At 40.3% G+C, this 22,595-nt stretch overlaps 1 protein-coding gene across 5 annotated transcripts in view; it reads right to left on the bottom strand.

The window, feature by feature from the left end:
• vps13c (vacuolar protein sorting 13 homolog C) overlaps window positions 1–22,595 on the bottom strand; it is a 98,626-nt gene that overhangs the window by 7,852 nt on the left and 68,179 nt on the right. For all 5 annotated transcript variants that reach the window (XM_015343624.2, XM_015343621.2, XM_015343622.2 and 2 more), the window contains 27 exons: window positions 22,503–22,595; window positions 21,590–21,955; window positions 21,238–21,327; window positions 20,449–20,604; window positions 19,390–19,654; window positions 18,707–18,867; window positions 18,037–18,158; window positions 16,753–17,050; window positions 15,742–16,131; window positions 15,537–15,641; window positions 15,258–15,422; window positions 12,960–13,085; window positions 12,453–12,586; window positions 11,937–12,063; window positions 11,278–11,513; window positions 10,815–10,956; window positions 9,961–10,101; window positions 9,481–9,562; window positions 9,316–9,385; window positions 9,059–9,170; window positions 7,229–7,342; window positions 6,247–6,380; window positions 5,496–5,577; window positions 4,632–4,745; window positions 4,287–4,362; window positions 3,664–3,827; window positions 1,145–1,190 (listed from right to left, as the gene is read on the bottom strand). In XM_015343624.2, coding sequence (XP_015199110.2) covers window positions 1,145–1,190; window positions 3,664–3,827; window positions 4,287–4,362; window positions 4,632–4,745; window positions 5,496–5,577; window positions 6,247–6,380; window positions 7,229–7,342; window positions 9,059–9,170; window positions 9,316–9,385; window positions 9,481–9,562; window positions 9,961–10,101; window positions 10,815–10,956; window positions 11,278–11,513; window positions 11,937–12,063; window positions 12,453–12,586; window positions 12,960–13,085; window positions 15,258–15,422; window positions 15,537–15,641; window positions 15,742–16,131; window positions 16,753–17,050; window positions 18,037–18,158; window positions 18,707–18,867; window positions 19,390–19,654; window positions 20,449–20,604; window positions 21,238–21,327; window positions 21,590–21,955; window positions 22,503–22,595 — 4,111 coding nt within the window. The remainder of the gene's footprint in view (window positions 1–1,144; window positions 1,191–3,663; window positions 3,828–4,286; window positions 4,363–4,631; window positions 4,746–5,495; window positions 5,578–6,246; window positions 6,381–7,228; window positions 7,343–9,058; window positions 9,171–9,315; window positions 9,386–9,480; window positions 9,563–9,960; window positions 10,102–10,814; window positions 10,957–11,277; window positions 11,514–11,936; window positions 12,064–12,452; window positions 12,587–12,959; window positions 13,086–15,257; window positions 15,423–15,536; window positions 15,642–15,741; window positions 16,132–16,752; window positions 17,051–18,036; window positions 18,159–18,706; window positions 18,868–19,389; window positions 19,655–20,448; window positions 20,605–21,237; window positions 21,328–21,589; window positions 21,956–22,502) is intronic.

Here is a 22,595-nt window from a genome sequence, read left to right as displayed (position 1 = left end):
TTGGGGAAAAACTACACAAAAATTAACTGAAATTGTATAAACACATGGATATCAAAACATAAATTATGCCAGGCCCTTTTGTTCAGATTGGCTTCCATTTGGGCTCACAATATCAAAGCTAAAGTTCTGAGTTTCAGTTCTTTACTTTCATAACAGAAAAGACAGGGAATAATCCATCTTTTAGACTATTTATTAGATTGATAAAATGACATTTTAATAATAACAACAATTTTAATAATAATAACTTTTATTAATAAAGCACCTTTTCAATCCCAAGAATGCTGTACATTATGAATAAAAACAAGACAACAAAGTGGGGAAAAATGTACTGTAGGCAATCAGATGTAGACATTGGTAAAAAGGTAAGTTTTAAGTTTACATTTGAAGATAGTTAAAGATTCTCTCGTAAAGCTTGTTGAATGTCACTCCACTACACTGGAGCAGTGACAGAGAAGGCACGGTCCCCAAAAGCCTGGGACTTAGTCCTGGGGACAGTGAGTATAGGACCGGCCTGGGAGCCTATGGGGTGGAGTGTAAACATGGAGGAGTTCAGAGAGGTATGACAGAGTCAGATTGTTTAGAGCTTTGAAAGTCGGCAACAAGATCTTATATTGAATATAGTACACGACTTTATAGGGAACCAATATAGAGACTTAAGCGTAGGAGTGATATGCCCACCAGTAAAATATCGGTCTTGTCACTATTGAGCTTCAGGGAATTTGATGTCAACCAGAGTTTGATGCCACACAAACAAGAGATACAGTATGTGACGGAGGAGGGAGACCAGAGGGGAAAGAAGTTTTAACATGAGACCATGCTTGCGTAACATTTGGCGGAGAGGTAGTATATAAATGCTAAAAAGAAAAGGGCCCAAGACTGAACCCTGAGGCACTCCGTGATTGACTGGGGCCATGGGGGATTTATGAGAACCATGGGAGGCAAAATGCTGCCTGCCAGTCAGATAAGAGCAAAACCAGTTAAAAATGGAACCAATGATAAACAAAAATGTTTGCAAGCAATTTAGCAATTTTAGAAGAACTTAACTACAAAAATACCCATGTAGGTTAGACTACGAACAAGCTATTATGTTTGTAGAATGTGCAATTCAAAGAATTACTAAAATGCTCTAAAAGAGCAAATTTACCTTCAACAGGTTTTGTAACGATTCCCGTCACTCCACCAACAACCCCTTGAAACAGATAAGATGTGGATGATTAGAGTTACGCAAGACCACTGGCTTAGGAAAAGAATTATAGGGAAGAATTGTTCTTTAAAAACATTTAGTATGAGCACAGCAGAGATTCCAAATTCATTCTGGTGTCCTGTAGGATTGACTCTACAAATGGTGTAACCTTTTTATGTCACCCATTACAGCAAAAAATCTCAAGTTTATTAAAAATCACACTGATTTAGTTTTATGGCATTACCATATCTCAAAGCACGACTCTCCGGTACAGTGGAATAATCGAATGCCGTTTGATACGTTTTTTCTTCCCTTTGTGGATGTGACACAATATTGGAAATTGCTAATGAAAAATGGTTTCTTGTTAAGAAGAGATGTTCTTGTGCTTTTTGAATGCTCAGAAGTCTGGAGCAGGTTGAACATCTTGTGAATTTTATGTTTCTTGTTGCTTTATTGTGAAAAAGACACTTGTGGATGATTTTTCTACCCTCTACACAAATGTAAAAAGTATGAATATTTTGGATATATTATAAAATATGAATTTCATTTTTTACTCGTCTGTTGGATTTATAAGGGGAGCTATGATGTCACACTGTCATCACGTCTGATTATCTGTATGTAAGTGGATGAATTTGTTGCACTGAGCTCCTTAATTTTATTCCTTTTCAATTTCCACTTGTGAGTCTGTGTCCCTGTTTGTTGCCGAGACTAAAACAGTTCCCCATGTTGATCTTATTTATACCCCTTAGGATTTTATATTCTTGGATCAAATCTCCTTTCAATCTCCTTTGTTCTAAAGAGATCTAGTTCCTTTAACTTATGCGATAGCAACCCCCTAAAACTAGGAATAATTCTTGATGCAAGCAACATAGAATTTCTCACAATAGCAATGCTACTAAATGAAGCATGCTTTCAGCAACAGCAGTGTATATTATTCTTCCATATTTATGAAAAAGAAAAAAAGTCTTAACCTTCTCATACCTAATGACAGACCTGCCTGAAATACAGGACACAACAGGCTTGAAAACTCCACTAAAAGTTGAAGTCATTCCAAATATCTTTAAAGCAAACCTGTCCTACATATTAAGCTTATAAGTTTAAGAACAAATCAGTTCAGCAGATGTAATTATTTTACGTTTCTTTATTTGGTTAACCAGGTCCAGTTAAGTTCTGTTAACACAAATACTGAACTAAATTAAGCATTTTTTCAAAATTATTCAGAGGCTTTGTAACATCTTGGCTGTTCGGAATAAACCAGGTGCTTCAGGCAATGTTCTCTCAGAAAGTTTCAGTACCTGTCGGTGTGCATGTTATTTTTAATCTAAAAACAACACACAAAAACAGAAGCAAGGCGCATTGTTTATATTAACATGATATTTACTCTTGAGCTTTTGCTGGGTGACATTTGCATTGCCTAAAAATAACATCAAAATACAAAGGTCTCACAGAGCACACTCTGGTATTCATGATTGTATTCCTGCTAATTGGTAGAAAACAAACAAGCTGCTTTACAAGAAGGGGGACAAACTGCAGCTTGGATACACAAAGTAAGCAATCTAAATATAATGTTTAGGTAGTGGCAGCTATAATATTTTTTCCTTTGTTAATTAACCAAAACTTAACATGTTTGTGTTTTTTTCTGCATTTACAGATTTCTGTTCGGAAATCACAGTGGATTTCCGATTTCATATTTTAGGAATTTTTAAACCATTACTAAAAAATGATTTTATTCCTTAAATAAGCAGCTGCAGCATCTGCAATCACACAGTCTGGGAATTTTGGTGTATCACATTTTAAACATCTGTTACTTTAACCGTAACCAAAATGAATCAATCCTTGAGGGACATTTTAAGATAAGCGTATAAATTCTGTAAGGAGGAAATGACCCTGTACATGACCTTGGCAGAAGCTAAGCAGGACTGGGCCTGGTCAGTACTGGGATGGGAGACCTCTCCTGAAAAGCAATCTGCTGCTGTAGCTGTTGCTTGTGAACCAAGATTCAACTCCAATGCTTCAGTATGGTCACTAGAGACTCTGTTCTAGTATGTGCCATCCTTCAGATGAGTGTTATGCCCAGGAGGGTGGTGGCTCACAATCTTCGGTTGCCCTGGGAAACCGGAACAGGAGGGATTGCGAATCTCCCATGGAGGCCTGATGAGGCTACCAGGCAACAAGTACCCCATCATTTTGCCTATAAGAGCCTGCTTCCCTCTAGGTCATGACAAAGATTTCTCTTCCTGCACCTTGAGAGCTTCCAGACACCCAGCACTTTGGCATTTGTTCGGGTGAAAAGCTCTAGTAAAATGTGAAAACTGATTATCTCGTCTCGTTCAGGTGTGTGAGTCACACTGCCATTTATTTCTAGTGCTACATAAAAACGCCGAGAAGAGACTTTTTTTGTCTTCACCTAGAACATTCTATTCAAACACAGAACACATAATATATTCCTAAAAGGCCATGGTTTTGCTGGCAATGGTTACCTTAAGGAAGCCTTTTCCTCCTTTGGCCAGGCTCTCTCCAAAGTCCTTCGGCGGGCGGTTCATTTCCTCTCTGCGCTTCTGCTGATACTCTTTGTCCATGGTGATGGCCGCCAGTCCTTTCCCAACTGATCCGGTGATTCGGGAAACCATCCCGGCTGCACCTCCTATTCCGAAATACATTGGCGGACAGAAGACTTAGCCCAGGGGTTTGTGACCCTGCTGAGATTTCAGTGCAAAACAAAGCAACTAAACACATCCAAAGAGAGAAAAGGTAACTGGAATATTAAAAAACACCTTGTTTAATTAAAACATTCATAATATCAATTAATTACAATGGTGTGAGGTATTGTATTTAAGTTTTTATTTGAACAGACATTAATGTCAGTAGCACAAAATCAATGTCAAAACAGCCCTGTGGGTTCATACTGCTGTAGACAAGGTTCTATGGGAACCCAGCACTGTGCTGTAGTGTGAGGTTATTTTTCATGACTCGCACACAGTTGCATAGAGAAGCTAGCTATTTACACGGGAGGCAATCCTTCAGAAGATCCTTAATGGGGAATGTGGGTCTGGATTCAGTGGATGCATTTTATTTATTTTTTAAGTCAGGAGGTCAGCCTTACCCACAGTGTGGCTGAAAAGACTCCGCACTCCTATTACGAACCCCTCTGCGAATTCTTCTGGTCCCTGAACCGCACCCTGAAGTAACAATAAAACATGAGAATACTTTCGCAACATCATGTAAAAAACACTACAAGGCTAAATAGGTGATTGGGGTCTAGTAATGCCAGCTTTTTTATTCATCTTTTTATATCATTACGAGTGGGGATACATAACTGTCCATGGTTATATGACCAAGCTATTATTAGTACACTAGACCTACTTAACACCTTTGCCCAGTTCTTTAGTTGCAGGAGGGAGAAGCCTTTAAGACTGGAAGGGAGACTATGTGATGCTGCTCTAGTCACCTGGAAGGGCTCATAGAAGAAGGCCTCCACTCCCTCCGAGAGGCCCCTGATGAGGCCGAAAGGGTTCCCCAGAACATCCAGACCCAGGACCAGAACATACATCTGCTTCAGGAACTGAACACAAAACAGAAACATGACACGACACCGCATTAAAGAAACAGCTTGATAGTATCTGAACATTATAGCTTAAAGCTTCAAAGTCTGGAGGACTGCATATCTTATTATTTATTAATTTATTCTTTCCTGGATTCTTGAGTTAATAACCGAGTTAACTCAGCTGCTGGACTAATCAAAAAAAGCTCAACCCAATCAACCATTCCACTCCATGCAAGATACGATTTGCTTCCTTCTGGTATTTCGTCTCGATCGGGATATGACTTCTGCAAAGCTTTCATGGAGGAGTTTTACTGTATTTCCCAACTCAAAAAATTATTCAATGAGTGACACAGAATGATGTAAGGCATACTGTACTTTCACAATATATACAACAACATATCTGGCATGCATAAATGAACATCTGAATAATTATTATTCAATTTTCAGGCCAAATCACAAAGCATTAACAGCTTTTTCCTGATAATGTAATCAATACTTAAGTGTAGATTAGCATAAATACCAATTAAAAAATAAAAACCAAAGAAACATGTAAAACATTTTTGTTGTACTTAGAATCTCTAAAATGGATTTAACAAAGGAAAACAGTATTTCTTCTTCACTTTTAGTTCAAAGAAAAGGATGATTAGGTAATTATCTGAATTAAGTATTATCTGAATTATAAAATTTTAGTACATTTTAAAAAAATATAAAAAAGAAAAATTAAATAGCCTCATGTGACTATACATGATAAGTATGACAACAACTTACTTGTTCACTATAATGCCTAATCACAGCCCACATTAAATTCCCTTTTCTGTAGAACTGGTACTTCACTTCAAAGAAGGCAAGTCTGCAAAAATGTAAAGAGATGCGAAAAAAGGAAAAAAAACGTCTGTTCGTCAGTACTGAGAATCAAATCCAAAATAAAGAAAGAAAATGATTGTACACTGTAATGTACTCTAGTTCTCACTGTTTTTCGCAGATGTCTCTAGTACTCTTCAAATGTAAATTGTATTGTTGCTTGTTTCCATCCAGTTACTATTTAACTTTTGAAATTGTATTAATGCTTATTTTTGCACAACAGAGAATCCCTCTATATACAATGGCAAAACACTCATTGGACTTCCACATTTTTGTGGAACTATGGTATAGGTAAGTGGGATTTTTTTGCCATTTTATTTTACATTTCTTTTACTCCCTATTAAAGTTTTGTTAAGTGGATAGGGTCATGGAGTCATAACAGGAAGGCTGTGGTTCCAATTCCCACTCAGGGCACTGCTGTTATATTCATATGCAAGGTACTTCACCCATTTCACCTGAATCACTGCAGTACAATACCCTGTTGTATACACTAAATGGGTCTCTTTGTATGAATGCATCAGCTAAATAGATAAGAAATGATTGTAAGATTGTAAGTCTGTATTCCAAGCTAGCAGGGATTATTTGCTTTGAATTTTGCTATGCTGCATTAAAATTACTGTAATGATAAGTGGTTTATATAACACAAGGGATTACTCACTTAAAGATGATGTCATCAACATCTGTCAGGGTGGCCCCGATACTTTTCAGTAACAGATTGACGGACTGAATAGCAACCATGTCCTGCTTGTCAGAATCCTCACCACTGGAGCCCAGGGACAGACTCAAGTGCAGCTGCAAATACGGCACAGGAAGTCTCTTAGTGAGACAGAAAGCTCTCAAGCGAGGAGGTGGGATGCTGTTAAGGTGCAAACAGCCCAGTTCCTTGATCCTTGATCCTTTATCCAATTCAGGGGATACTCAGGGCAACCGGAACCTATCTTCCCAAGCAATGGGCAAAAGATGGATATACCTTGCATGGGACACCAATCCATCACAGGGCACACACAGGCAGACTCACACTCACACTCACACCAGGGCCAATTTTCCCATTTGCCAATTAACCTAGTGTACCAGTATGTCTTTGTGTCACACGAACACGGGGAGAACACATTGCGCAACCTCTAGGCAGATACAGTAGTACCCCAGGACTTGAACCCAGGGCCCAAGTGCTGTAAGAGAGCAATGCTCACTACTTCACCACCAGTATGTAGTACTGTATATGCTTGCTACAGGGGATCTTTGGTAACTGATCAGGGCTTCAGCCGAAGGCAAGCAAGGCATGCCTCAGTCAATGGACGTCTAACCTTTATGGCTCAACTTGCTTTTCTTTACAGTTTGGACCATTCAGGAAGCAAGATCATGTGAGATTCTAGCGAATCCAGGGTACATGTAGTGGTGATACAATGACAATGTACTGCCAAATAATAAAACATATTCTCAGTCAATAAAAATATGAATATGATTAAAGAACCTGTGAGATGTTTAAAACTGTAGAAACTGGATATGACTCAAACTCACAAAGCTGTGCTTTAATGTCAAGAGTGCCACCGAGCTCACGACATTTTTGTCAGCGAGGGCTATTCTGTGTAAACACAAGCTCCTGAAAAAGTGCCAATGATCTAATTATACAGCAAACTCACCTTAATAGGAGAGATGTGGAAGTGCTCAAAGAAGCTGAGTCCTGACGTGTCTGTTATTGATGTCTCCATGAGCTCCGCTTTTAGGGCTTCAAGATCCTTCTCGATGAGCTTTGTCTGCAAGCGTGCACATGTCAAACACATGTCCCTAAATTAACGCACCGCCCCTCAAGTGCTATCATATCCTCCTACAAGTGCACCCACACTTTGTGAGTAAGGCCTTACATTTCAAAGTGCTTGGGAAATGACGGATGTCTGCCTGCTGGAGAACTGACCAGGCACAGGAGGAACTTAGTGAGATTCTGAGAGAGAAGTTTTGTAGGGTTTTTTTTGGAAACTGTGTGAAGAGATAGAATTGTGTGTGTGAATTGTTTGTTTTTGTGATCTGTAAGCAGTTCATCAGCTTGTGTTAGACAGGGGCTTCTTGAAGACCTTTAGGCACAAACTTGATGAAGAGCTTAGGCTGTCATTTTATTGTTTTGGGTGTGTTGCTTTGAATTTCCTGCAGCATAAATAAATTATACTAGGGTGTTTAAAACCTTATTTCTGTGCGTGTGTGTTTGTCGACGTGGTCCTGACTGTTTTTAAAAATCCAGTTATGACGTCCCTGGCTATGTCACAAGGTAAATAACTATATTGAGGTCAGAAGTGCTCCTCAGATAAAATAAAATAACGGCTGTTCAAAAAATACACTGCATTGATCGACATCCTGTTCAATAACCTTCACGTTCTTCACAATGTTAGTAGGGCGGTGGCTCTGTGGCTCAGGAGCTGTGCCTGTGGATGGAAGGCTGCCGGTTTGTATCCTGTGGCCAGCAGAGGAATCCTACTCCATTGGGCCCCTGAGCAAGGCTCTTAACCCCAACTGCTCCAGGGGCGCCGTACAATGGCTGACCCTGCGCTCTGACCCCCAGCTTCTCTCCCCGTCTGTGTGTCTCATGGAGAGCAAGGTGGGGTACGTGAAAAGATGAATTCCTAATACAAGAAATTGTATGTGGCCAATAAAGTGATCTGATCTTATTAATTCTCTCCTTTCATATGAAATCAAAATATTCAACCCCACAAAATGAGAAAACGAATGAACATTTCTGCATAATTGTGTCACAAAGTAATGTTTTGAAAATATTAGAAGAGAACTTAGTTTCTTTTAAAAACAAAAAATGGTTCTAAGAAGATGTTCTGCATTTATGTCTGAATAAGTGGTAGGTCTTAAGTGAATAAAGAGTGAATCATAATTATACAACATCACCTACTCAAGCAGAATAGGGATTTAAATAGTTAAATGATATTACAGAACAATTAAAAAAAGGTCTTAAAACTAGTCAAATACCAAAATAAAAGCATTAAAGATTACATTAGAATACTTAGGCAGTACAGACTCGAGGACTGCAATTTATTAGCTGTGAATACAGCACGAACAGAATAGTTTAGATTTATCAAACTAATTTTAAATTTTCATAAACAGCAATTCTGGGTGCTTTTGCTAAATGATGATTTGGATCTTGACCTCTCATGGCAGCAGAAACTAATCTGATAAGGTGGTCTCATCTCATTGTGTTCTGGTTTTGAATTCATAAAAGCAGGTTTACAAAAAAGCCAAGTTAAAATAAAGTGCAAGAAACTTTACAATACTTTTTTTGTAGACCTAACTGCTTGCACAATACTACTACTTTTCACAATTCTTCTTTCTTTTTTTCCCTAAATGTTAGGACATTTTTGTGCAAGCCTGAACTTTTGTAGTTCTCTAATCTGACAGCAGAGGGCAGTACTCTCCAGCTTTTTTCACTTCGTCACTATATCCCCAATACTGACAGAACCCCGAGTGAAAGGTACCTTTTGCTTATCAGCCTGAGAGTCTGTGGCAGGTGTAAAAAGGGCTACGACTGCTCCCAGGAATCCCTGATCAAGCTTCACTGCCATTTCTTGCACAAGTGCCATAAAGTACCTGAAAAAAATACAGAAGTTCAAAAGCAGGGCTGTCAGCGGTAGAGGACCGATCTGTGGCAGCACAAGGGAATCCAAGAATACGAAAGCAGTCTGTTCACTGCCAAGTCCTTCGTCTACATTTAAAAGGGGCATGGCACACTTACTTGAATTGCATTACTTGGCTGTGCTCATTAAACCTAGTGATGATGCAGACATCAATAAAGGGCTTAGGTTCTGTAAAGAAAAGGGAAAAGGTCAGCGAACACATTGCAACACACGATACAAAGAAAGCACTACTGATTTCAGGAGAGTTTGTTTTGGTACTTCACCTGAATCCAGGGCAATTGACTTGGGAGGAGACACAGGGTGAAATACTATTGGAAATATAGCGCCTGGGAGCTGGTTGTCCACCTGTTAAAGGAAATGACACAAATCTCACAACTGAAGTGAAGTCGGCGAGTCACTGGAAAATGCTTTGTGTTTGCCAGCAATTCTGAGGCACTATCTGGCAGGGTAACGACATCCACACACCCTTCCATTCTTTCAGGATGAGATTTAACCTAGACTGTATTTCCTTGAGAAGTTCTGAAAACAGATCAGGCCCCCTAAGCCTATGGTAAATGCCTCAGGCACTGGGAGTGCTTACGAGTTTTCTTGATGCTCCTAGCAAATTCCACATACAGAAGATCCAACCAACTGTCCCAGCTTTAACTATAAGAGGCACTCAGCATGTCGTGTAATGCAGCACACTGCAAACGTAGGAAATGGGACCACACTGCTGTCAAGTCTTTCCAACTGCCAATCGGTACCTGGAGCCAGTGCAGCTGAGCTCGAAGACTCCTCTGGTGTGGCGACTGCTTGAACTCCACCTGAATTCCAGACAGGAAGTTCCGTCTAATGTGGCAAGCAAACGGGAGACGCATGACCATTGGCACCCTGCTGAAGTTCACCTGGTGAAAGGTTCATATTGTTATTAGCGAAAGTCGATTAAAACAATATAATTTAATTTACCTATCAGCAAATTACAGAGAAAGAATGTAGCTGTGAAGATACCAATTATTAGAGTCATTTGATCAAAACACATGATGTGCAAGTATGTGTAGACTTGTGTTTTCTAACAAATACGGAAACACTGTTTTTTTCTGTCTGCATGTGCTTTTTCTATTCGAATACTGTTGATTTATCATTACTGATTACTGTTGTTATCTACACTGTAAAGTGCTTTGAAATCTATTGTTATGAAATATGCTATTTAAAATTAAATGGATATGATTTTTAAGTAGTGTACTTTAGTGCAGAAGGGTGCAAGCCTCTCTTCTTAAGGATTAAAGGTTATGCTGGAGTTTAGTCATGTTCTTATTGATTAAACTCAATCAATTCATTACCTAATGTAAACAGGGACAATTCCTTCAAGCATTTAAATGCTGAAAGTTATAAAGATCCTGAATAGCTAGGGGTTAAACTGCAGATACGGAATTAAACTGCAACAGCAATGGTTCCCTTGTCAAACACAATGTGGAGCTGGTTTCAGGCTAATCTGCATCTGGCATTTCCCTCTGAGCCCCAAACTTCCAAGATCCTGGGATCTGGATTTAAGAGTGCACCTGCATTTGCAAATTAATACATAATATACAATACACGAGATGTACTGTAAGTCACATACCTCTAAATTGTCTATCTTAATCCATGCAGGTTCACTACCTGTAGATAAATGCTTCTGGTAAGCTTTTTCTAACAGGTTAATGTTTTTTTGCTTGAAGGCTTTCCATCGGTTCTTTGGCTTCATCTCCCACACTACGCCAGAGCTGGAAACCATGAAAGACAAATCATTAATTGTCCTCACACAACACTCCCAGGACAGACTTTTCCAGCAGTCTCCTTCAAGACAGTTAAGGCCTCAAGATGTCAGGGCTTAAAAAATGTTTGGTAATGATTCTGTTCAGATTTAAATCATAAACGTACAATTTATAGACTTGCCCTTGCATGTATCTGCTGATTTACAGCATGCATATTACAGCCCACAGCCCTGATTTCACTTCCAGATCCAAAGATACAAATGCCTTTATCAAAGAGATTAATGAAATAACTGCAGAGATGTAACATTCTTTTAACAAGCATTGTTTCACCTGGTAATTCCAATATAGGAGACTTCCTGTCTGGTGTCATTGTTGATGAGAGACAGCCCTAGGTTTTGAAGTGACATGCTGATCTCTTGTTGAAACTGCTCCATTTCCTCTGCCTGACGTGCATTAGTGACAACAGCCACATCTTCAGTGAAGAGCAGGACTCTCTGACGGCCATCCAAGAAGGACACCCAGTGAATTTGAGTCTGGCTATCATAGGCAAACTGGCCACATTCATCCTAGGAAATTAGCAAAAAGATGTTATTTATCAACTCCTGTCTGAGACTGTTTTTCTTATTTTGTTCTTTTTAATAGAAAAATCTACAGTGCACATCACGATTTGATGACTTCAGTACAATACGACCACGAAGTTCAACTTTATTTCTTGATAAAAGCAATCCAGACTAAGACACTCTTAGGAACAAGCAAAGGTTTATTCCATGCTGAAAAAAGAAGAAAAGAGACAACGTTTCGGCTGTGGAGCCTTCTTCAGGTGTCTCTACACTCAGGGGTAAGATACTCTTAGTTAATATTAATATTAATGATGGGTACCTTCTATTTAAGGTATATTCATAAGCAGAAAACAGAAACAAACAAAGATGCTTCTGACACATTGTCATTCCTGGGCATCAGAACACATTAAGATCTAAGATCAGGGTCACCTTCACTAGGTCCAGCTCTCCAGTTTGTTCCTGGCAGCTCCAGCTCAGTTTCCTGACACCAGCTGGATCATCCCAGGCAAAGTGCTGGACCTCTCCTGGTTTCAGCACTCTCTCTTGAGACAGACCACTGAGGAGAGGAACAACACAAAGTACTATTGTAAAGAGACATCCACATCCGGGGTACATTCAAAAATTAATTGAGCACAACCAAGTTAACCTTAAATACACTGTTGTCCCTATTTAAATCAAAATGGAGCTTTCTGAACATAGTGAGAACACTGTATTTCTCTTTTAATTTTCCAGAAAAACAGAGGAAACCAGAGAACTCACAAGGTTTTACGACTGAGCCCTCAACAAGTCAGCACAGTAACTTTTTATAACCACATCATCCACAGGATATTGCAAATCTATGAAATTGTATTACCTGTACTGCAGTTGCAAGCAATATATCTTTTAGTGTAGTGGTGGATTCAGGAAGAGGACCAGCTTCAAGGATGAGAATATTATTGTTCCTACCTTTGTTTGTATTTGATTGTGACCCAAGGAGTGTGATTTACAACAAGTGCTGGGGCCGCTCCTTCATAGTAGTCAGCAAAACTGATGACTGTGGAATGTTCCGAGATATTCACATCCACAATGAGCCCTCCACACTGTTAATACACAAAACAGGACTCAACGAAAATGTGACAATGTTTTTTTTTAGACTTGCCTTGATATGATAACACTTTTTACAGGCTGAAGCTGAAGATATTAGATTACAAAGTGTGGTGGTGTTATTCTATGACCCTAAGAGCTCAAAGACAATACTTTCTGTAAATTGTGTTTTGAATCAAGTTTTGAATCGAGTGAATTACTTTGAACTTTTTTCCTGTTTGTTCCAATTGTGTTGTTTGAGATAGGAACCATTTACAATCTCATTACACTTAGCAAAGTTCTGCTTCGGAAGATTGCCTACAATGAACAATTAGGAATCTGTACTGGCGTGCTGCGCCATAATGTGCTTATATAGATGAAAAAACCTACTTCGTCCATCCTTAGCAGTGTGCCATTATCCTGCTTATTGAAGAAGAAGGACTTTGACGATGCAATTGAGCCAACAATCCGGACACACAGCTTGCCAGTTGAAGTTTCAGGCCACAGTGGAAGGCACTAAGGCAAAAAGAATACATTTGCATAAACATTTTAAATTTCAGGTCATCGTGCTGTTTAAGACAGGCTTTCTGGCCTAAATGTACATTATCGGGCTTGGAGAGATTACTTATCTGAAAATAAGGTTACTTTAGAGTCTGCTAGATCCACCTACTTCTCTCACATCATTGAAAATCACCAAAACAACCCCAGACATCTTTTCTCCACCATCAACGGACTGCTCAAGCCATACTGCCCCACCACATTACCTGCCTCATCGCAACTTCGCAACACATTCTTAGATTTCTTTAGTTCTAAGATTGACAACATCCGGCATCACATTCTTTCCACTGCACATATCATTTCCATACCTCCTCCCACCTCATCCAACTGCTCCGGTTCCCTTCTCTCCAGCTTCTCTCTTCTTGACTCAGCATCCCTCAATAAACTAAACTAGTTACACGCATGAAACCCACCACATCTATTTTAGATCCCATTCCCACCACTTTATTTCAGTCCTGTTTCTCTTCTCTCTGTCCCATTGTCCTCAATATTATACATGAATCCATTAGCACTGGCATTGTACTAACGGTCATTACCCCCGTGCCAAAAAGCCTAACATAGCTCTTGACAATCGTAACAATTTTCACCCCATCTCCAACTTACCCTTTCTTGCTAAAATTCTGGAACGTGCTGTCACACTTCAGTTACATAACCACCTCATGACAAACAACCTTTTCAAACCCCTTCAATCTGGCTTCCGTCAACTTCACAGCACAGAAACTGCCCTGGTCAAAGTCACCAACGATCTCCTAATAGCTTCTGATTCTGGTTCTCTTTCTATACTCATCCTTCTTGATCTCAGTGCTGCTTTTGACACTGTTGACCATAACATCTTGCTTTCTTGTCTTGAGACTGTGTTTGGAGTTTCTGACACTGCTCTCAAATGGTTCAAATCTTACCTCACTGATCGCTGTCACTTTGTCTCTCTTAATGGGTAAAGGTCTGAAATTGGTCTTGTTAAGTCTGGTGTTCCTCAGGGCTCAATACTGGGCCACTTGCTCTTCAGTATTTACATGTTCCCAATTGGTCAACTTTTAAGATCACATGGCCTCAGCATTCATTTTTACGCTGACGATACTCAAATATACATCCATACCAAACCTGACACTGATGAGGCTGTCTCTATTCTATCTAATTGCATCTCTGACATAAAACTTTGGATGGCTCAAAACTTCCTTCATCTTAACTGTGACAAGACTGAAGTCATGCTTATTGGCAGCCCCCATCAACTACGTAAAGCCAGTCCTGTAACCCTATCTGTAGATGGTTCTGTACTTGAGCTTCAATCAAAATTGAAAAACCTTGGGGTTATATTCGATTCTGGCTTAACATACGACCCACATGTGCAGCATACTGTCAAAACATCTTTTTTTCACCTTAGAAATATCGCTAGACTACGCCCTATGCTATCATTAACTGTGGCTGAAATGCTGTTCAACACATTTATGTTCTCTCGAATTGACTACTGTAATGCTCTACTCGCTGGGGTCTCTAAATTTACTCTGAACAAACTGCAGTATGTCCAAAATTCAGCAGCCAGAATCCTGACCAGGTCTAGTGCAAGTGTTCACATTACTCCTATCCTGGAGTCCTTGCACTGGCTTCTAGTCAAATTCCGTGTAGACTTTAAAAAACTCATGCTCACCTATAAGGCTCTGCATGGCTTGGCACCTCAGTGCCTGTCTGAACTATTATCGCCCTACGCCCCACCTCGCAACCTTTGCTCTTCTAATTCTGCTCTCCTTACTGTCCTCCAAGCCCGTCTACATTGTATGGGTGACAGGGCCTTCTCCTGTTATGCCCCCAAACCCTGGAACTCTCTCCCCAAGGATATCAGAGAGTCACCTTCTCTAAACTCCTTCAAATCCAGTCTCAAAACCCTCTTCTTCAGAAAAGCCTCTACTTAACTGGTTCCCTTCTTCACCCCTCTGCTTTTCTTAGTACCATCATCCACAGTCTCCTCTATATATTGTAATTGTGTTTTATCTTGTGTATTCTTCTTATTTATTGTTGTTGTAAAGAGCTTTGAGAAGCCACCTTTAAAGGCGCTATATAAAATAAAGTTTATATTATTATTAGGGTCAGATTTGCTTGTTTACTGCTATTCTATAGGTCAGTCGTTCCGCTTACCTCCGTTGATCCAATGTAATGCCACTTGCCCGTCATCACAGTGTCATCAAACTGGACTTCCCCCACCTCCAGTTCGTAGGCTGACTTGTTGACCAGTGTGTAAAAGGGGCTCATGGTCACTATCCGAGTCAGGTTGAAACTGCTCATCTGGATACTCACTCCAATCTGTAACAGAGCCACGGCTGTGAGGACTGGCTGACTGCTAAATGCTGACTGTAAAAGCGATATCAAACAAAACAGGTGGACGGTTCACATTTTATGGACAAAAAAACAGCTTACCAAAAACTCCATGTTGCTTGCAGGACACTTAACACATCCATAACTCCCTACAGTGTCCAAGGAAAAGGCACTGGACCATGTACTAGTGGAAATGCAGAGCTGAATCTGTGATGGGAAGAAAGATTTCAAAAGATCTCGTTAGCAAAACAACAATAACAGAAAAATTTGTTTTTTTCCGGAAACCCCTGACGCTTAAAAGCCATACCTTGTTCTTACTGAAAATGTTCTTCTTTTTAAAAGAGAAAAGGATGACATCCCTGAAGTCAGAGGGGTGTTTGACATGGATCTCCTCAGCGCGGTACTGGAGCACTCTGGATGTCTTGTTAATGATCCAGTAGGGGCTGAAGACGGAGAGGACCAGGCGGCCACTCACACGGGCCATGTGAATGCTCAAGTCCAGAGTCAGGGTCTCCATGGAGTCGGCAGTGAAACACACAGGGAAGAACTCCGCCATCCCCTGATCGATCTTCACGTGCCCATTCCAGTTGCGACCCTGATACTTCATCAGCACCAGCTCCATGATCTCTCCTCTGATCATGGCATTCAGCACATCGGCAGAGTTGCCTTCCTGCAGCTCGTGGGTCTCTGCAGTCCCCTGAGAATAAAACGCTTTCACTAGGCTTCAGCAAGCACCATGACACCGCACAATGAGGAGACTGATGCTGAATGTGGCATTAGGGGCCACATTAAACCACAGAGGAGAGGCATGAACCTCAGCTTCTCATATTGCACCACAAAGAAAACGAATTATAGCAGCCTTTCAAAGTCCTTAAAATATTGAAAAAAACAGGCATGTTGTATATACAATGGGAAAAATCACTACTTCATTGGCAATGGATAACAGTGTTTACTAGTTACACTCTAACACAAAGAAAACATGTTAGGCCCCTTCTTTGGAGCCCTGGGCAGATGACCATTAGAAATTTCCAACCAACCAGTTTCAAACTGCATGTCCATTGTGCATAGTCCAGTAGGCAACTGGATATTATGATTATAAGCCCATTTGTTAATTCGAATGGACAACACGAGGGTAGTATTAGATTCACATTGAATAATCTGAATATTCACCTAAGGTCTACTGGCTAACCGTGGGGGCAAGATGTTCTGTTAATAAAAGATGCAAGATGACTTTGCCAGCGCAGGTAAAAGTCACAAGAGTCCGAGCGGATGGTGTGCTACATGGTTCCCACCATGCGCAGCGAGTGCTGTGCGTTACCTCCAGCAGGAAGCGGATGGAATAGGGCAGCAGGTTGCGAATAGTGACGGAGGGATGCAGGTGGATGACGTAGGCAGGGTCCCAGTCCTCCTCTCCATGGCTGCTGATGAAGCTCAGGTCATCAGGCACTGCCACCGTGTTGACCACCAGGGGTCGGAAGCTGCAGTCGCTGGCCGGGCACTGCAGCACAGAGCAGACCTCCGAGCTGCGGTGCACCTCTTCCTTCCAGGCAATGTAGGTGGTGGACTCCTTGTACTGGCCCTTGAGTCTCCCTGCAGGCTGGAGGAACAGCTGGCACCTGCCACCGGACACAGCCCAGAGGAAACAGATCAGCTCCCGGGCCTGCAGTACGTCCCACAGCCTGCTCCCTCCCGGGCCTGCCCAGTCTTACTGTTTGGCTATCACCCCGGCTGGCACTTGATTACTTAACTGAACCTTTAACTGTAGCAACAATATACTTAATTTGAAATAATTAACTTTTTCGCAGCCTTTCAGAGCTGGCTATTTCAAGTTAAAGGCAGTCATTTACAATTAATTGGATATCTGCATCTTTTTTTACGCAAGTGATTTTAAAGGTCTCACGAAGCTATTAGCTCGATTAACTATTAAGTTAACCTACTGAGGTGCCCAGAGACACTGAAACCATTAAGGTACCAATCCCCAGCCTTCAGCTACAGCAATTACTGGAGATTTCAAAGCTGTTGTGCTACATAAAAGTACCCTTGAGATCCATAATTATGGCACAGGAATGGTGTTTTATTTAGTTGCACACAATAAACTAGCAGTAAAAAATGAAAACACTGCAAACATGGATGCTTCACATATAACAAAGTATAAATGTGTATTAATAAGAAAGGGAAAATGTGTATTTATAAATGCACTCACGGATTTGTACTTCAGAGCAAGACTTTTTTTTGTTCTATTTACACAAAAGTGCAAATAGAGATCACTCACAACACAAAAAGGATAAAAATAACATCTCCCTTAAAAGGACTACATATTCATTCTGTCAGCACAAGAAAACATTGAAAGGTTTGCAGTTTAATAGATTCTCCTCAGATAACAAATGCTTCCATTTTTTTAAGGTCAGTATTAACTTTATCGATTATAACTGTGTGTACAGCACATGTACAGTACGTTCTTTGAAATGCAGTTCGTAAATTAGCTCTTTAAAGATAGAAATAATTATAACGGATCCAGTATTTCTAAAGTGTCAATTATCCACCCAGCCTCACATCAGGTACATGAAAGAGATTCAGCGCTGCGCTCTGGTCCATCCCCCACCTGTATGAATCCAAAGGCACGTGACATTCCTTCTCAGGCTCGGCTTCGCCGACGAGCTCCAATGAATTGCTCTGCAGTGAATACTTGTAGATGGAAAATGGAATGAAGAAGTGGTTCTTTATCTAAATGGATGGGTGAAAAAAGGCAACAAATGAATTATATGATATTTAATAATATAATCAGACCTGTTCCTATCTTCATTATAATGGCACAAGCAGCAGAAGGCATCAGGAAATACAGTAGCTGCTACAGCAGATGTCAGGGTACCACCAGTGTCAGCAGCTGTTACTGTAGATGCCTTTCAGGTACCACCTTAACTCTTTGGGAAAAAAAAACTTTAAACTCTTAAGTCTCCTATAAAATTTATAATGAAATACTATGGTATTTCTGCACTTCATTTAGGCACATGGTTAAATGTCTAAGCCAAGGCTGTTATATAATGACAGGTATTAAAAATGCAATAAATGGTCAATAAAACCAGTAGCATTTGTCACTTGTTTAATACCTCTCACACCTCAGTACCTTTCTGTATGTCTTCTGTTCATATATGTACAGTATAGAGTACACTATATACAGCAAGCAAAGTACCATACAGAAACACAGTGAATTTAAGTACTGTATATTGTCATACTGAAAATGATGATAACTCCAAAAATCTTAACGCTCTTACCTGGAGAGGTGAGCGAACAGTTATAACTTTATTTCCGTCGGCAGCATCAATCTGTGTCAGCACTGAAACAGCCTCCTGGAGCATAGGGCCGCGCACGTTGAAGAGTCGCCGCCCTGGTTTGTCCACAGGAACATTTGCTATTTCACTGTAGCCAGAGGGAACTGCGTATTTCAGGAAACAAAAACACCACCCAGTGAGTGGCATTCTTCCCTAAATAGAGCCCAAGTTTTCTTAGTTCAGGAAGCAGCTACACCTGCCTCTGAAAACTGCAGGGTCTCCTTCCTGTCATCTTAAAAAAACCTCAATCAAAACCTAAACCAAATTGTTTGGAAAAGAAGAGAAATCGGCTTTTCTTTTAGGTCAGAAACAGTTGCTAATTGAAAGTAGCTTTAAACATTTACTGCTCAAGCCTGCAATAGCTGATATTGCCCATTCCTGCAGAAAATGGGAGAAAAGGACTTTTATTCCAGTAAGAAAGCTTTACTGGCTGTATACAGTAGGTGCATTTTTAAACTACTTTCTTCACACTGTCACACTGCTGAAACTACACGTACTATATATATTTGAACGGGACCCTAAAATTTCAGACTGAAATCCCAGACAAAGATGTAAAAGGCATCCAAAGCCCAGTGAGATTTCATGAACAGCTAATGACAGAAAAGAGCTCTGATCGGAACACGGACCCATGCTCAGGTTAAAGAGGCAGCTCTCCTGGCGCTGCAGGGCAGACAGCTTTCCTCTGTGAAGGGGCTCGGAGGCAGAGTACTCCAGCTCCACGCTCTGCCCCACCGCCACCTCGTGGAGCTTGCCCTGGGTGGAGGGGCCCAGCACTCGCAGGTTCGAGCTGTGCTGTACCACCAGCGGGATGCCTAAGGCGTTTCGGATGGTGAAGGGTGCCTTTTCTTTCAGGGAGTAGTCAAACGTGGAGGTGGTTCCTTCAGCGAAAGCCTTAACGCATTACAGAAAAAAAGGGAGATTAAAACAACCTTTTTTGCTTGTTTATAAGAAAAGGGACACAGAGACTCAGAGCACAAGTCTATGAATAACAAAGACACACGAAAAGCGATGGGGACTTTTACATTTGACATTTTACTGTAGGGAAACAATTTCCTGAATAATGTTAACTCTTTTGCAAGACCATTGGTCTACAGTAAAACAGTAAATACAGTGTATTGTATACAGTATTCAATTATATAAGAGGTCCAAGAAATCATCTATAGTGGAAGACAAAATTATTTTCTTGCGCTCCAAACTACATAATACTAAACTCTACCCACACTTCCCTGTCTGCTCAAAATATAATTTTAATTGTTTTATGCTTAGAATTGAGACAATGTGATTTCAAGCCATGCAATTAACTGATAATTACAGCACAACAGCCCATGTCATAAAGACATTATTGTGCATCTGGCATTTGTTTGGCATAGCTTGCGCATTGGCATAATGCCAGGGTATTATAACACAAAAGCATAAAGTCAGGACTTGATTTAATTAAATCACCCAGAGACGAAGATTTTTAAAATATCTCAGGAGGTCAGGAGATGGATTTGCACGGCATAGGAAAAACAGTTAAGTGAATGTAATTTTGTGGACATACTGTATATATCCAAGTGCAGGTTACTTAAATTTAATGAAGATAATTACACTAACAATCTGATACAAACTCAAATGCCGTTCTCCTCCTGCAGCTAGCCTAATATAAGTGACAATCTTCTTGATTAAACCAAAGAAATTTTTTTTACCTTGGCTAGGTTGGTAAATACATTGAGACAGCATTTGGATATGGTTACATTCAGCGTGTCCTTTGAGCAGATACTGATCGCAGTCTGTGGTTCCGGGAGGGAAATGAAATCATCCCCAGGTACAGGGCTTTTATCCTGAATGGGATTGTTCTTCATCTACAGAGAAAGCAGACACGCTGACTGCCCAGCTTTAAATGCAACAAACTGTAAGAAGCACACGCATTTTACAAAGCCCAACATATTTCAAGGCCTTGACTATACCCAGTTCATGGCAAAAACTTTCACACATCATACAGAAAAGCAAACCACTGAAACAGACTCAGGAAGCCTAACAATGCCCATGAAAATCAATGCCATATACTGAAAACACCCTGTATAGCAAAATGAAAAATAAGTACAATATAGTCTTGCACTTACTGTAAGTAGCAAACTGAAACCTATTTAACATTAAACCAGCCTCCAATGAACTCATACACTGAAAACAATTAACTCGTGCCATTACCATGACAGTTATGTACAGTAACTGTAATGTAAAGGTGAATCTTCTGTATAAAAAATTATACATGTGTGTGAGTGAAAACAAATAGGCATTTAGGCCAAGTTACATTTTCACTCAAAAAACCTGCCTCTTACAGTAATGTACAATGTTTTCATTCAATAAACTGGAAAGCCTTCCCAAAAGACTTTTTATTATCACCGCTGACAGAAGACAAAATACTGTTAATTTCTAATTCTTTTATTTAGACTGTTTTCCGTTGCTGTGAAAGATGACATGAGAGGAAAGCATACCTTCAGTGTCAAGTTCCATCGACGTGTACCATCTTCCACTCTTTCAATGAGTGGTTCCCATACAGCATGGGTTTCATTGAAGTAATTTACCTAAAACATAGAACGTGTATTTAAATCAAATGTTTGTTATCAGCATTATACAGGCAACTACTTCAGAATAACTGAAATTTAACTGTCCTAAGAAATCCACTGTCCTTTCATAATAATACATACTGAGAGGCAAAAATGCAAATGGCTCCAATTTTAATTATCTCTAGAGTTAATTATTATACAGTGTTGTCATGCGTTATCTTTACAGGGAGACTAAAATGAAAGCAAATGCTTCCAAGCATGTAAGTGCAAACCCCCCCACCTCCAGCGTCACGTCTGCGTCGATGGAAAGCAGAGATGACCAGTTCCTGGCACTTCCTGTGAGGGACATCTCTGCCAGTAGCAGAGGCACAGTACGGTGACCCAGGCCCGACTCCATGGTCACCTGTACCACTTTGACATTGACAGAAAATGTCTCCCCATTGCCTCTGTAGTCCTTTTCACTGAGGGTTTCTGTGGCCTCTCTGGCCCTGTCCACCCCTAGAAACCAGTAATTGCAGCTGTAAATGTTGTGAACAGCCCAGAGCTGGGTGACATCTCCAGTCTTCTCCTGGGGCGTATCTTCCTTGGGTTTGAGTGTCATGGCTGCCGTGATGGTCATGACAGTGTTGAGAATCATGGGCGAGATCTGAAAGGCAGATGAAAGGTGGACATCTAGATAAATCTTGGGAGGCAACCTGAAAGACTAAAATCATGCAGTACAGAGTGTTGACCACGAGACAAAGCATCAGGAAAACTCTTCAAAGATTCAGGAGCATAATAAGTATAATAAATAAAACTCCAATCCACCCGCCAATCACAATTCCAAACCTTACTGCTCGACGGAGGCTTTCCATATGCTTGAGGGTTACCGTTTCTACCACTGGAAAACCAGCAATAATAAATGCATGTGGGATGTGAAGTATATTAATTGAAACTGGGATTTAATGTCATTTACACCTATGAATATACTCTGAGCATAACAGTATATATCGTAGTGAAAAGCTAAAAAAATAGAACAAATTATCTAAGCACTTTTTCATAAAAATTATAATTTATCAGATAATGTTCGATAAACAGGTGTTCTATTTTCTCTTTTTGAATGAAATTTTCTGTAAGGCCAAGTAAAACTATCAGGAATTGAGGCAGAATAATACTCTTGATTGATGATGAAGACGCAAATGAATGACACCAACCTTAATAATCACTTCCTCCACAGTGACAGACCCCTGGAGCGGCTCAGATGGATCCATTTTTGTTTCTAAGAACACTGAACATGGTCGCAATAC

Source organism: Lepisosteus oculatus, chromosome 5 (genome assembly GCF_040954835.1).
Source record: "Lepisosteus oculatus isolate fLepOcu1 chromosome 5, fLepOcu1.hap2, whole genome shotgun sequence".
Classification (NCBI taxonomy): Eukaryota; Metazoa; Chordata; class Actinopteri; order Semionotiformes; family Lepisosteidae; genus Lepisosteus; species Lepisosteus oculatus.
This window is presented reverse-complemented; position numbering and strand designations above follow the sequence as displayed.